Source organism: Eriocheir sinensis, chromosome 35, assembly GCF_024679095.1.
Source record: "Eriocheir sinensis breed Jianghai 21 chromosome 35, ASM2467909v1, whole genome shotgun sequence".
In the NCBI taxonomy this organism is placed as follows: domain Eukaryota; kingdom Metazoa; phylum Arthropoda; class Malacostraca; order Decapoda; family Varunidae; genus Eriocheir; species Eriocheir sinensis.
In genome coordinates, this window is record NC_066543.1 from 7,131,057 (window position 1) to 7,147,438 (window position 16,382).

The 16,382-nt window shown below is 37.8% G+C and overlaps 1 protein-coding gene across 1 annotated transcript; it reads right to left on the minus strand.

The window, feature by feature from the left end:
• Nucleotides 1-860: 860 nt before the first annotated feature.
• Nucleotides 861-16,357, minus strand: LOC127007339 (U2 small nuclear ribonucleoprotein auxiliary factor 35 kDa subunit-related protein 2-like). Its single transcript, XM_050878162.1, has 11 exons — nt 16,212-16,357; nt 13,312-13,422; nt 10,033-10,124; nt 9,315-9,520; nt 7,399-7,464; nt 6,441-6,479; nt 6,169-6,302; nt 5,644-5,787; nt 4,105-4,331; nt 2,666-2,807; nt 861-2,535 (listed from the first exon to the last, which is right to left on the minus strand). The coding sequence occupies exons 2-11, from the start codon at nt 13,338-13,340 to the stop codon at nt 1,992-1,994; spliced, it is 1,623 nt and encodes a 540-aa protein (XP_050734119.1). The 5' UTR covers nt 13,341-13,422; nt 16,212-16,357; the 3' UTR covers nt 861-1,991.
• Between the last annotated feature and the right edge of the window lie 25 nt (nt 16,358-16,382).

Here is a 16,382-nt window from a genome sequence, read left to right on the forward strand (position 1 = left end):
CAGTGTTCAGGTACTTGTGCTTCAAACTAACTTCGTAAAGGTAAAGTTGGTGTCATACGCAAAGGCTGCATGCGGCTTTTGTGCTTATGTCACATTGGCAATTGACCTGTGGTGGGAATTAGCCCATTACCTCGAGATCACAGGGCCAGTTTCACAATCAGGCTTCCACAATTTACCTAACCCCAGGTTTCCCTAGGTACCCACATGCTGGCAAACCCAAAAGGGAAGATGAACAGCGGGGGTGGGCTGCACACACACTGCCCAGGCCATGATTCGAACCCAGGCTAGTGGATTCATAGCAGGGCTTGTTAACTATTTCACCATGGAGGTATCATGACACTCCTAAAAACGATACTTTTAAAATTATTTCAAGCATTCCACAGTGCCTCCACCATGTAATGATTAGCAAACCTAGCTACTGATCAGTTGGCCTGAGTTAACCCTTTCACTACGGCCGGGCCAAAACAGCGCCCCGCGCCGTATCCGAGATCGCAGCGCGCGCCAAATTTCATATGTCGCTATTGAATATAACAAGTTTTCAGCCATAACCTCAACATAATCATCATGTATTATATATGAAAACATGCAGAATTGAGTGGTGCACATAAAGAAACATAAATTATTTGATAATTTTGATATGACAGCATAAATATAGATAAAATAACTCATATATTGGCTAAAGCGAGCCATGACGCAGTATGTGCGTCCTCGGATATGGTCGCTTCTTGGATATTATGTACAGTATTTTCTTACCTGTTACAGTATATTTACAGTAATAAATTACGAAGCTGATTCACAGACTTTGTCAGGTATAAGAATGGGAGTAATTTTGTCCAGTGTAGCACAAGCAGCAGTCATATACCATGGCAGTCGCTGTAAATAACATCAGTCTGCACCACTAAAAGGCTGTGGCTGTCCACCAGGCTACACCCTCGTATTCGTACCTCACATCTTGAACAATATGGCAGCCGATTTGACAGCTGAGACCACGAAAACTGGCTTCACTCACCAGTACAGCGTGCTCGGCGCTGTGGGCCTCTCCACCCTTAATACCTCCATGATGTAGACCCCCTTCCCATTTTAAGAACCTCATTGACTTGTACTCAAGCAACAAGTATTGTCTCTTACAGAAACAACCCGTGAGCCAGGTCAACTTCCAGGTAGCAAACCACATGCCAGTATAGCCAGAGTGAGTGTTCACAGACTATGCAGGCCTCTATCCAGTTTCAATGAGTAATTGCCAATGTGACAGCTATTCCAGCAATGTTCTAGTCCCAGAATGTTAACCAGTCAATATTCCATAGTGTCTCACAATGCACTGAATCAAATGCTTTCTTGAGATTGACATAGGCTGAAAGCATCTCCAGTTGAAACTCACATCAGCATTCCAACACTAGGATACAATCAGTCATTGATTTGCCAACCATATACACAGATTTCTCAGGTCTCAGCAACTTCAGCAATTGGCTGTGAATCTGCATAAGTAATGGATGGGCAAGCACCTTGCCTGGCACACTAAGCTGTGTAATACTGCTGTAGCTGATACAGTCCTTACTATTCCCCTTCCCTTTCTTGATAAGGATGATCAGCTCCTTCTTCCAGACAGGAGGAATGGTACCAGACTGGAATATAGTATAGTCAAGAATGCTTAGAACCCACACAGAGTGGCTGCTCCTCCAGCTTTGAGGAGCTCTGCACTGATGCTACAAACACCAAATGCCTTTCAACTCCTTCTCCTTGCGACAGCTTCTCTGGCCTCATCAACAGAGTCAATGAGTAAATCAGCATCCACTATACATCAGATACATCAGTGGTTGGGAGATGGCGCCATTACTTGGAGGGTCTGCTGTCTACAACTGCTCAAGCACTCACCCAATGAGACATCTGCCCATCCATCCCTGACAACAACCAACCTACTCCTATTTTAAACTGACATGAAAAACTATTTTGTACTTTTGGTTCAATATTTTGTCTTTTTAACTATTATTTGACTACCCTATGTGATTCTGACCTTTTTTTTTTTTTTTTAGTATTTTTGAGCTTGATTTTCTACTAGGTCTTTCTGGGCTACTACTTAGCCTAGCAGACTTACTCCTTGACCATTCTGATTTGCTACATCTATCTGATCTACTGCTAGACCGATCTGACCTACTACCATAACGTTCCGACTTACTGCTAAACCGTTCTGACCTACTGCTAGATCGTTCTGACCTACTGCTAGACTGTTCTGACCTACTGCTAGACCGTTCTGACCTCCTGCTAGACTTTCGTGATTTACTACTTGTCTGTTCTGACCTATCACTTGATTTCTCAGACCTTGATCTTCTTAACTTTTGTCTTGAACCTTGTGATGAATGTTTTCTCTTTGAAGACTCATTCACTTCAGTTTCTGATGTATCACTTAAGTCTTTTGACCTCTGTGAAACACCAATCTCACATTCACTATCTTCGTCATCCTTGAAGTTTCTTCTTCTTTCATTGGAGAGTTTACTTGATTTTTCATGTTTTTTTCTGAAGTTCCTCTCTGGGGACAATCTAAAGAGAAAAGATTTTATTGGAATAAAGGGCAGAAGTTCCCAAGCTATTAGGTTGGAGATGTCTAAAAATATTATCAGAATAGTTACTTGATTTTAACATATATAATACATGATGAATGCCTCCTTACCTGTGATGCAATGGTGTCTTTCTAAGACTTGAAAAAGGCTGCATGTCTCTATCTGCTTGCCAGAAAACATTACCAGGATTTCTGTATGCATGCAGAAAATTGCAATGGTCACCTTTGGGACACTGCTTTCGCCAGTACAGCCCTGTAAAAATGTCCATATACATGTATTAATTTATGTAGCAAGTAAAGTTTTGCTTCATTGTGACTTACAACCTGGTTATTAATGGCCAACATTATGATGGGGATTTGAAATCTACAGCAAAAGCAGTCATCATCTCTCATATCATGAAGGATTCATGCATATTGAAGCTTTTATTAACCCTTAAACAATGACCATTGTTTATTTGATCAAACCCACTGCGGTCCACATAGATGGCCATCGTTTAATTAATCAGACTTTTGTGCACCATTAATTTAAATGTTTAGCTCAAATTTTGCAAGTTCTTTGATTTGTCGAGCTATCTGTTAGCATATCCGACCCTTGTGGATTCGAGATAAGGTCATTAATCCTCACTGAGCAGCTATGGAGTCCACACCTAGCACCTCTCAGGAAAACACAGAGAAACAGTGATGCATCAGGAGGAAAGGGCAGGATAATGAAGTGAAGATTATTCTGAGTACAATAACAGCAGTGATGAATACATTGTGATGAGTGACAGCAGTAGTGAGTGATTTAGAAAGTGAAGATGTTACTTCACCATCTCTACTGCACTCTACCCAAGCAAGTGCTTTCATCACAGGAGTGCAAGGTAAGAGGCATAAGGCAAGTGTTACATGGTTTGAAACACCCAGCTCTGAGGAGGACTAAAAAATTGGGTAAAGTAGATGTTGTCTAAATTATTTCAGTGTAAAGAACAATTCATGTTATTGACATTCAGTTATGAGAGGAAGGAAGTGTGAATTATGCCACCACCGTCGCCAGCCTCCATGCTGCCCGGAGCAGTGTTTCATGCCACCCTACTTACATTTTACACCCACTAGTGTGACTACTACACAATGTACTTCAGTTTGCATTTCACCAGTGCTCAGTGAGATAAAATGCTCCATACAATATGAATAAACAAAAGAAAAAATAAGCTGTTTTTACCCATATCTCAGGACCATTCAATGAAAACAATACCCATCGTTTAAGGGTTAATGAGATGTGCTTCATCAAGATGCAAATGAGGCTAACATGTAGTAAATGTTTCCTTATCCACTCTAAAATCTTCTGTCTGATATTCTGTTTTGGAAAAAAAAATAGCACATCTACAGGAAGCTGACAGCACCTGAACTCTATCTAAACCTACCAATTCTGGTGTAAATGAGAAACTTATATAAAGCTACAAAATGTTTGTCACAGAAAAATGAAACAAAAAAATACAGAACAGGTTCTGAAAAAATGTAATAAATTTTACATAACATTACAGCACAGGCAGGAAAGCTACACTAACACTCACCACATAGTGCATATCTCCACTTTTCTATTGTTACTTGGTAGCAGGTCATCTGGCGACCGGCGTACCACCTCCCATTAAACAAGGCACAAGCTTTCAAAGCATCATCTTCATTCATAAATTGGACGTAAACATTGCCACGCAAGTGAGGGCTCACATTGGCACAAACTTTAAACTGGACAACTTTTCCACATCGCTGGAATTCTGGCAGAACATCCTCAAAAAATTCCCTGCAAGAAAATAGGCATAAAATTCCAATAAAATTTACTCTAGCCATATAACTACTTATCTTAAAGAAAAGCGGATTAACAAGTATTTCTCCATTCTACCACACAATGTAAGTGGGGACTAGGCTACATTTGAACTATTTTTACCAAGAAAATTTATCAAGTTGTTAAAATGCCATCCTTTACTGGCCATTCTGACTAAGTAAGAAAAAAGTCACATGATTATGATAATGTGGACAAATATGACCTTATCTAATACAGTAGACCCTCTTATTAAACACAAGAAAGGCACTGAAGAAATCTGCTCTAAATATAGGTGTTATTTCAATGGGATTTATCAATTTGGGACTGGTGGAAGGAGTCAACTCGAGGGCAAAATTAGAGGTACAAAATATAACGCTATAGCACTGTTCCTGCAAGCAGAAGACAATAACAGAAGCTGAAAAGAGGACATCAGTTTCAGTTCAGTGTCCAGATACTCCTATCTTCAACGCGTTAATATCACGGGATGGAGGTGATACAGATAAGGTAAGGATGTTCCAGAGTTTACCAGCAAATGTGATTAATACTTGCATAAAAGATTAAGACACCATAGGAGACCTGGAGTGGAGCTGAGCTACAGAAATATAAACTTACATGACTGGAGTGCAATCTTGCGCAACAGGGTGGATATTGTGAAAATGAGCATATGTGTGGTGGGCAGAAAAGCAACAGCAGGTGTGGACGGTGGTGCTTGTAAACAAAACTAGGAACAGGAAAGTACGAGGCAGAGAAGCTAGTTTCCAGTGAAAAGGTTAAAAGTTGCATCTGGTGCATGCAAATCTAAACTTGTTGAATATTAAAATTATTTTGACTATTCCCTATGTATTTAAATATGACTGAACAATACAATTGGTTAATGAGTGGCTGTGTTCCTCTTGCCCTACACCAATGAATAGGTTTCAGGAGGGACTCAGTCACCAAGAAGCTGATGCCGCAGTCAAGATCCTACAGCATTTAGCCAATCATGTGTTTATTCTACATTTTTATAGCTTGTTTTTCTGTTTTTTTATTTGACAGACTAGCCTCTGCTGCAATTATTTTATTATGCCCTTAACTTAATTCATGTATATGGAGGGTAACCATGTTATATGGAAAATGTGTCCTAAATTTAGGTATTAGTTTATAAGGAAATACACTATATGAAGTGTGCTAAATGGAGGGTTTACTGTAGTTGCAATTCAAATTTTGCTTCTGTAAATCCAAATTATGCATATGGTTACAATATGGGAAACAACAAATTTTATCAACCACAATGACAAGAAGGTATAGCTACCTGAAAAGCTGGTACATCTCTGATTCAGAGTATTCTAATAGAATATCAGAATCCTTCTCTTCCATAGCCAAATGATCCATGCCAAAATGTGAATACATATTTGGAAGCAATATTGTATGGCTTCTCTCAGGATAAACATGTTCTCTGAAATCAAGCAAAAGGGGACCTTAATAACCTTAACTACTGAAATTATATGAACTCATACTCAGTTAAAAATTATACAGTATATTCTAAATAATATGTATCGCCCATCATATTGGCCAATCATCATTCACTCACTCAGTTTTTGTTGGAAAGGCTCCAGGCCACCACCCAAAATCAGACAGACAGATGGACAACCTCCTACATTACAGGAACTTGGGGACAGGCCGGAGGGGGGCGGGGGACTGGCCCTCAACTATTTTAACTCTTATAGCTTCCCTTAATGGTTAGTAGCCTTTTTAATTTTCCATTCTGACCCTGTTGATCATGATGATGCTCTGACAGTCTTAAATCATTAAATAAATATTAGAACCAAGACTTTACCTAGAACACTGCACACCAAATCGACATGCTCCTGTCTTTGTGAAAAATGGACATGGCTCCCTCTTGGGCGGGCTGATGCGACTCCTGCTGTAGCCCGGTGGAGGCTCGGGGTTGTGTGTTGGCTCTTCTCCTGGCTGGAATGGTAGATTTTATAAGCACTCCAAATATTGGCTTGCTGAGTATATTAATAATAAATTTATGAAGCACAGGAAGTCACTGACTTTGAACTTTCAACTACTAAAGAATATCTTCAAAATCTTGCAAATACTAACCTTCCCAAGACTCTCAGTTGCAGCTTTTAGAAGTGCTTCCTGTTTGGGTGGATATGACCAGGTAAAACATAGAGCTGTAAGACTCCGTTAAGGGAAACAATTAACTGTAAATCATAAAAAAAGTAACAATTTGCATTGTAGTAAAAAAAAACGTTAAGCACCTGCTTAATAAATCATTTATAAGAACAGAAGATTTCAGTATTGTTTCTTACATTCTCCACCAACTTGTAATTATTAAGTGAAAAATAAATTATTTATTCAACCAGTGGCAGAAAAAAACTTCTACAAGGAAAATACAAAGTTTTAGTTTAACTAGTAATTGAAATTTTTAATTAAATTAGTGGATAAAAATTCTTCTATAGCACTTTCTTATGGAATTTTGAAGGTAGGATTTTCTTTACATCTTATCAAACTATACTGAGTGAGAAGACTGGAGTATGCATGAGAAAAAATAAATATATATATATATATATATATATATATATATATATATATATATATATATATATATATATATATATATATATATATATATATATATATATATATATATAATGTCATCCCTGCTTTACAATGGTTTATTTTTACAGTGATATTTTGCTCAAATGACTGTCATTCTTAATTGCCTTTGCTCACTTTAAGCAAATATACAAATATGAGTTTAAAGTCCCTTTGGTAATGATTTAGACAGAGTGTAGTCCTTAAAATATTGTATTGAGAATTAGGTCACTTAATATATGATTATAGGAATACATCCTTATTGATTAAAGCTCGTTTGTTAGGCAATCATTTTGCTTCACGATCACTTTTCAACATAATCCATTCATAAAGCATGGGATACCTGTATACATATAGTTAGATAGATAGATAAGATATAGATAAATAGACAGATATAGATATGACATTTCCTTGGTTCATATAATATAAAGGATATCTTCCAAAGTCCTATGAGCCACACCTGCTCCTCTTTCTTCTTTTCTTCTTCTGTCCTCTGTTTTTCTTCCCATTCTTTCTTGATCAGTTCCTGCAACACATACAAAGAAATATGTAATGTAAACAGATGCGACGGTTAAAAACTTGATGCATGGAATAAAGTTTAATGAAACTTCAGGCCTTTACTGAATCTAGAAATGGTCCAAGAAACAAACAAGAATGATAATATTACAGCTACACGAGTTTTCTTCAGTGTAAGAAATGTATCTCAACATCATAAGAAAGTATCTAAAGTTGGTGTCACACACCCTGGCACAGAATTTTTTTTAGGGAGACTCACGAACATGGTGATGAAAATCAGCGTCAGCATACAAAATCAATACTTTTACCTCTGGAAAACCTATGAACTTCTGTGTACTATTGACTTGATCAGCATGTTCTGCACACATGGTAGGACCTGACACCTGACAAGAATGGGACCTGGTTCTCCTCTTTTGGGATGATTGTGATTAGTATGGACAAAACTGACCCTGCCATCCAACCACATCTCCAAAATTAGACTCACATCTAAGGAAGGCATAAAACTGATAGCATACATTTTCTGAAAAAAATGTTCTCTCTTCATATCAGTTACCGTAAATTGTGGTGTACAAGTCGACTTTTTATTTTGATAAAATCTCTCTATAACTAGGGGTCAACTTATATGGCTATAATGAAATGCAAACTTTTACCACCGAGTGGCAAACAAGTGGAGCAGCACTACTAACAATCACTGTACACTGTAATTTCAGCAGGTTGGAACAAATATTTCCAACTATAACTTGTGTTCAGCAAACTTACTTAACAAACCATAGGCTGTTTCCAACAGCTGATACACAGATTGTAAACACTGATTGGAATTTGTACAAGTTTGTATAAGTCGAAGATGCAAGCGTAGATTACCTTTGTTCGCCGTAAGACGAGAGGGCTCAGAGCAGAAAACAATGGGAATGGAGTCACAAGCTGGTATCACACTGGTTCTCTTTCCTTTAACTGAATTGGTGGTAGGTGCAACTGGCAACTCAAACTTTTCTGGGTGTGCGTCACACACGACCAAAGTCAGTTGCTCGCATGCAAAATGTAAAGAAACTAGTTGCCCTGTATCCACATGGCACCATTTGCAAAAGTAAGGGCTGTTATGAGTTGTGCTGTTGTTATTCAAGTTATGGACTTGTTGCAACATTTATATGAAAGGAAGAAGCAGTTGAGGGTACGATCATGGCTTCAAAGACAAGAGGACAGGAGTGTTTACCCAAACTTCATCAGAGAACTGTGCTGTGAAGACCGGCTGTCCTACAATTTTAATAGAATGGAGAAAGAAGAGTTTTTTGAACTATTGGAAATGGTAGCCACACTCGTATCCAAGCAAGACACCAGAATGAGCAAAGGGCAGCAGCAATCATGGACCGTCCACTTTTTTTTAAATTCTTTTAATTGATGGTTTCATGTGTGTGGCCACACAGCATGGAGTATTCTCTGAACTTGTGGACAAAGCAACTTTGACAATCTACTTTACGAGTCTCTTGGTGGGCCATCTTCCACTACTCCTCAGCCACTACAGTCATCTGTTTGTTTACATACAGTCATGCAGTTGCTCATACCCACAACAGTTTTCCCAAGGTAAAGATAGCTACGTTAGGTAGTTTCACCCCTCCCATGCCACACAGGCAGGCATGACATCACTAAATATACAGAGGAGGAGAAGTAGGAGGTAATGAGGGAGAGAGAGTGAGAGCCTACTGTATTTTGGAGGCCGATTTATATGGCAAGTATAGGTCTACCCCATAATTTTGAGCTAATAATCTTGAGGTTGACTTATACGCCTGGTCGACTTGTACGCACAATTTATGGTAGTTTGGTGTTTCTGCGAAAACCATAAAAACATAAGACATCATCAAGTACCTCTTGTTTTTTTTGTTGTTCTTCTTGTAACTGTTTTTTACGTTTCTCATACAGAAACTTTGAATGAAGAGCTGCATCTCGCAACAACCACTCTTCCTTCCTCCTTTTAGCTTCTTCCTCTTCTAGCCTCTGAGTCTCCTCCTCCATTTGTTGTAATCTCTCCAGTTCCTTCACATAGTGGGGGTCCTGCATGAGTGCACGTTGTTCTGAAATGCATCAATATGGATAGCAGATGGAGAACATTGAATTTAGTGAAATGAAATGTCTGCTAATGACTGGAGGTAAATCAATTTCAAAATGTGATGAGAATAGAGAGAAAATGAAGATACTAGGGAAAACATAAATTAAATAATGGATAAAACAAATAAGAGATTAATTTACCACACCCACCCACTTTTGATGGGGGGTTCAAGGAACAATTAAGAGACCTACTGTATCATCATCATCATCATGTGATACCATTTCCTGTAAAATCAGGGTGGGGAGTCAAAATAACAATAAGATCCTTCTGATGAGAATTCAAGGCAAAAAATATTTGAGGGAGGTAAAAATCCCAAACCTCAGCCTTCTGCATTTTAAGAGAAACATCCCTTGTAGTTGCACAAAATGACATTCAGCAGAACAGGGAAATGTGTATTCTTATTTCCTGAGTTTTGAGGATAATGTACTGTATACAAATTAAAAACAGTGAGTCCTCAACAAAATATTTCCTGCTCACTTTGTTCTTGCTTTAGGTGCAGCTCCTGTGCTCTCCTTTGGCGTACTCTGCGCCGTCTCTCCCTCTTCACTATTTGCCTCCATAACCTGTGACTAAAATCAAAGAAAACTCCATAGCAACATATTTCTGCAACATTAAACATTTAAATATAGCTGTTTATGAACATATCAGCTGCCCCCATAAAAATACCATTTTTGCCAGCATCAAAAACGCACTTTTTTTATTTTTAAATAAGACTCGAAAAACTGGCATGTTAGTGTGCTACAGCAGCCATTGTTATTGTTTTGGTATTAGTGTTGATCTTGGTGTGGGAGTCACCCAACTGCAGGGTGTTATTCGGTCAAATTGTGATTGTCAAGTCTTTGGTAATAAAAAAGTTGTAGTAAAACTAGTAATACAAACTGTATACTCCAATGGTAGTATGAGTTTTAACCACACACTCCCTCTACCAAATCTTGGTCTTGATCATTGCTGCTATAGTCACAACACCCAAGTCTGAGGTGTGCATTATCATGCTCTGGCAACCTACTGTCACACAGCATGTCTAATTTCATGGATATGTAATATCCTATGCAAAGGAATAGTTCCCAGTACCAATAATATGCAGGCAGCAATGACAAATACTGTCATTTATAGTTAACTTTGAGTTTCAAATTAATTATGTCACAGACAACCGTTTTGTTAATTCATAAGGTCGCTGATCATAATAGTATTACAACAGTATTTTTTGTAAGTTTTTGCAATTCATTTTTACTTATAACTGATTTTTCACTAATTAAAGATCATACAAGTTATGAATATGATGTTTAGTACAGACAATGTCTGTATTGAACACTGGCTTTAAGGGAAAAGAAATCCTGATTAATCATCTGAGTATTCACCTCAGCCTGTGAGTAATTGTTTCAGGGGATCTGAACTGCTACTCAGACCCCTCCAGTCTTATCAGATTTGGTGAATTCTGTTGCAGTACTTGGATCCCGCCCAGCCCTACTCCCTAGGCATACTGTACCTTGTACAGAAAGGACTAGGAACTAGTGTCATCAATATTTAGGCCCAGTGCACAATACAAATGAGGGCAAGGCAGTAAATGATCCTGTATCTACCATGTTTCCAAAATGTCTCTCCATATCAGTCACAAATATTGTCCCTCCAAGGACCATACATTATTTCTTCACAATTTTTTGTTGACAAGCTCAATAAAGGTAAGGTGTCTGTGGCAGCCATCTGGATCACTGTTGACTGGCCATGTTTGTGCCTAGACCAAGATAAACCACAAACTAAGAATGCTAATGTCAAGTTGAATCACTGGGAGCAGCCTGGCAGTTACTAGGTGCAGACTATAGCAATTCATAGGATTTCTTTTTAATCAACCAACCCTTTATAAATATGCACCTGAATGAAATAGCAGTGGACTAGGCCTATTGTTGCCTTTGAAATCATGCATTTACCTGGTAAAGTAGAGCACATCATCACACAGCAATGGTCATTTTTTGCAATAAACAAGTATAGTTGGCAGTAATCAGATACTTTTGAAATACTTGCAATTCAATTTTTCCCAGTGGGTTCACAACTTCACAAACTACATTAGGTGTAATACAAAGTTCAAATTGACAAATTATATGGACGGTATGTGTAAAATTCACAAAGTACAAGGATGGTATGCACTACCTACATCATGTGACCTAATTGAATATTGCAATACAATGGACAAATTTCAAAGTAGGTAATATGTAATTTTTTAAAGTCTTAAGAGTTGTCCTAACACACAAATATGTGCAACATAATGAGTTAATTTCAATTATATTCCCATTCTTTGTCTATGCAGGGCAGGCATATCAGTCCTTAAAAACAATTAAATTTAAAAAAATTCAGATATGGTTGGCTAAACCCTCAGACAACTAAATTGTTTAGAACTTCATATAATGTATCTGCCAAAATCTGAAGTGAGCCTATAGCTTTAATGATGTATATATATATATATATATATATATATATATATATATATATATATATATATATATATATATATATATATATATATATATATATATATATAAATATATATTTTTTTTTTTTTTTTTTTTTTTTTTTTTACAACAAAGGAGACAGCTCAAGGGCACACACAAAAAAATAAAACAATAATAAAAAAATTAAAAAACGCTACTCGCTGCTCCCAAAAAAGAATCAAAAGAGGTGGCTGAAAGAAAGGTCAATTTCAGGAGGAGAGGTGTCCTGATACCCTCCTCTTGAAAGAGTTCAAGTCGTAGGCAGGAGGAAATACAGATGAAGGAAGATTGTTCCAGAGTTTACCAGCGTGAGGGATGAAAGAGTGAAGATGCTGGTTAACTCTTGCATAAGGGGTTTGGACAGTATAGGGATGAGCATGAACAGAAAGTCGTGTGCAGCGGGGCCGCGGGAGGGGGGGAGGCATGCACTTAGCAAGTTCAGAAGAATAGTCAGCGTGGAAATATCGATAGAAGATAGAGAGAGAGGCAACATCGCGGCGGAATTTAAGAGGTAGAAGACTATCAGTAGAAGGAGGAAAGCTGATGAGACGAAGAGCCTTAGACTCCACTCTGTCCAGAAGAGCTGTGTGAGTGGAGCCCCCCCACACGTGAGATGCATACTCCATACGAGGGCAGACAAGGCCCCTGTATATGGATAGCAACTGCGCAGGGGAGAAGAACTGACGGAGACGATACAGAACGTCCAACCTCGAGGAAGCTGATTTAGCAAGAGAGAAGATATGAAGTTTCCAGTTGTGATTTTGAGTTAAGGATAGACCGAGGATGTTTAGTGTTGAAGAAGGTGACAGCTGAGTGTTGTCGAAGAATAGTGGATAGGTGTTTGGAAGATTGTGTCGAGTTGATAGGTTGATAGGTATATATATATATATATATATATATATATATATATATATATATATATATATATATATATATATATATATATATATATATATATATATATATATATATATATATATATATATATATATATATATATATATATATATATATATATATATATATATATATATATATATATATATGAGATGCATCCCTGATCTATATCCACTCCTGGAAAAAGTTAGCAGAAAGAAGTGTTAGAGTTATGGACAGATAAATAGATAAAGGCCTTTTTTCTGTTAACTTTTCCAGGAGTGGACATGACAGAATTTATTCAATTTGTCATTGTTTATTCTCTTTTTGAAACATCAGCACCTTCCCTACCATCTTTCATGTATTGATGAAACTGAAAACTCATATTACTGCTTACCTTACTCTTTGGGTCAGCTCAATCAACATTGTGGCGCTGCAGTAGAAGAACAGCCTTTGTTAATTTTTTTTTCTTTCTCTCTCTCTCATAGCCTTAGGATCTTGTCTTTCCCTGAAAAATTAATGCATTTGTTTGTTTCATTAGTTGTCTGACTTCAAGGTGGGTCAGAACTAAAGACAGTTGGTGGGTGGAAGAGTTTTGATTACAATACAGATGGTAATTTGAGATTAATATTCATCAGATCAATTAAGATAATTATGTAAAAATGTAAAATAAACATAATATTATCTTGCAATTTACCCTTTCTTAAACAGGTCAGGTAAGCTGAGCACTATATAGCAGGAGAAAAGCAGTATTAACACTTATGACAAATAATGACAAAGACAGATCTCAAATTCATGTTAAAAAATCACTAACCCTACTTGAGAAATTAAGGTATTTGATTTAATATTATATTAGTAAAGTTAGTATGGAAAATCAATGATGGACTTGTTTGAAATAATTTAATATAATATAAACTTAACCAAACCTAATCCAACAAAACCCCAAACAGTTACCATAGATCTAGACTCAGAAAATTCATATATGCTTCCTTACTAATGAGGCTTTCTATACAGCAAAGTGAGGTCATTCTTTGTTGATTCTGGTGTTCAATGCATCAGTCATATTCGAAAGTCAGTGAGATTGCACTTCGACTACTCTTGCCTTTTTCAACTACGTATTTATTTGAGTCTGGTTTCTCCACCCTTCTACAAATCAAGAATAAGAGCCGGAACTGACTGGATGTGGACCCTGACATGAGATGTGCAGTCAGTGACACAAATTCGGATTCGTCAACTGGCTGAAAATAAACAATGTCAGCCTTCCCACTGATGAGTGATAAAATATGCAGAGGTTAAATGAACTTTTTCCAACCAAATTCAAGTTTATCAAAATTACATTATTATGTCAAATTTGTAATAAAGCAAAGAAAATTCTCAACATTTTTTTTTAACCTTTTTTGGCGGGGTGGGATTTGGGGGAAAAATTAAGGGGGTCCACACGAATGTTGAGAATTCATGAAGGGGGGAATGGACAGAAAAAGGTTGAGAACCACTGGGTTAGGTTAAGTTTAGGGTATCTTCAAGCACATGACAGCCAACACCTTATGGTATAAATCAACAAAGAATGACCTCCATATGTTGTATAGAAAGTCTCATTAGTAAGTAAGCATATATGAATATTCTGAGTCAAGACCTAGAGTAACTGTTAGGTTAGGTTAAGTTTAGGGTATCTTTAAACACATGATTGACAGCATCTTATGGCATAAATAAACAAAGAATGACATCAATATGTTGTATGATATGTTATTTTTCCCCCAATTGGGGATATAGAAAGTCTCATTAGTAAGGAAGTATATATGAACTTTCTGTGTCAAGACCTATAGTAACTGTTTGGGATTTTGTTAGGTTAAGTTAGGTTAGCCGGAGGGCGGTATGTGCCTCAATAGGTGTCACTTAAACAATCCTGCCTGCGCCACTACCAGGCTAAGGGACATTGACTAAAGCCGCATCCACACTAGGCCTCACAAGGCTACTTGTGCTCCCGGACTCAGAAAAACAATAGAAAATGGAGGTGCATGAGGCAGCTGCCAGAAACTCTGGCGAGAGGCATTTTTGGGGCATGAGGCTAGCGTTAGACTCATTAGTTGTGAATGGGGCAACATCGGCTATGCACTGCTCAGTATCATGGCTGAAAATGTTGATGACAATGTGGAGTGGACACGGAGGAATACTCTTTTCACTTATTGATCTGGATCTGGATGATAATACGCAGGGCACCTTTCAGGTACATAATACGCATATTTGTGTTGGCTGTTGGGGGGACAGGGGAGCCGAGTGTGCAGGGGAGGGAAGTGAATCAAATGTTGTTGTTAGTGTTGGTGTGTTGTGGTGACAAGTGATTGTGTATTTGTTTTCTGAATGAGTCTATTGTACCACAGCACCCCTGCATCTGGCAGGTGAAGAACAAATATTATGACTGGCAAGGCAGGATAAGGCAGCCATGGAAACATAATGTGGACACAAACACCCATGAGGCGGTGCACAAGTCGCATCATGAGTCGCCTCTTGAGGCCTAGTGTGGACATGGCTTAACAGCCCCCTAAAACTGAAGTCTTAAAGAGACAACAATGATCTCAGCCAAAAAAAAAAAAAAAAAAAAAAAAAAAAAACACTAAATGAGCCATAGGTAAACTTGTAAATTTTCATCAACTCTCGAAGTTTCTGAAAATTCCCAAAATCCCCATGGAAAATTTCCCATTTAAAAATTCCCTGGAATTTTACATCCTATCCCCTTCATTTTAGAGAGTGAAAAAGAATATTAGACAAGTAACCTGCAACAGACACAGTACTACTAAATGTTGAAGAGCACAATGAGATTTTTCATAAAAAATAGTGTCATCAATGAAGTTGGTGAAAGATTGGAGTAATACCAAAATATTTGCCATACTTGCTTTCAATTTGCAAGTGATATTATGCACACCAGACGTCATGGGGTAGTGGTAAGTTAATGCATGGTAAGGTTCAGGCTAGGTATTCAATTTTTTTTAGGGGACCTTACAAAATACCGACAAACCGACTCTTCTGGACTTCCCTGGTGTGACAAAACCAAGGATTCTACAGTACATTACAGACTCTTTGGACTGAACGCACTGTCTTACTCATTTGAGGGGTGGAGGACGAGATGAACCAACGCTACTTACTTAACATTACTATTCACCGAGGACAGCACACGTTAAGGGGGATGTGTCAAAGCAGTCACTGTTACGAGGTCAACAGCAAATTAATATTCCGGAGTTAGTTACGGTCACTGTGTTCACCAGAAATGCCAAAACCAGAAGAAAAATGGCCTGGACTCACTTTGTTGTTGCCGATGATGACGATGATGTGTCTTGCATGCTCCTAATCTAATTGTAAGGTGCTCTAATGCTTTAAAGTGAACACCTATGCCTCTGCTTGTTGTATGCATTAAGGTATAAAAAGCGAATAATAATCACTGTCTTGTCTGTTCTTTAGCTGATCCTCGGGTTA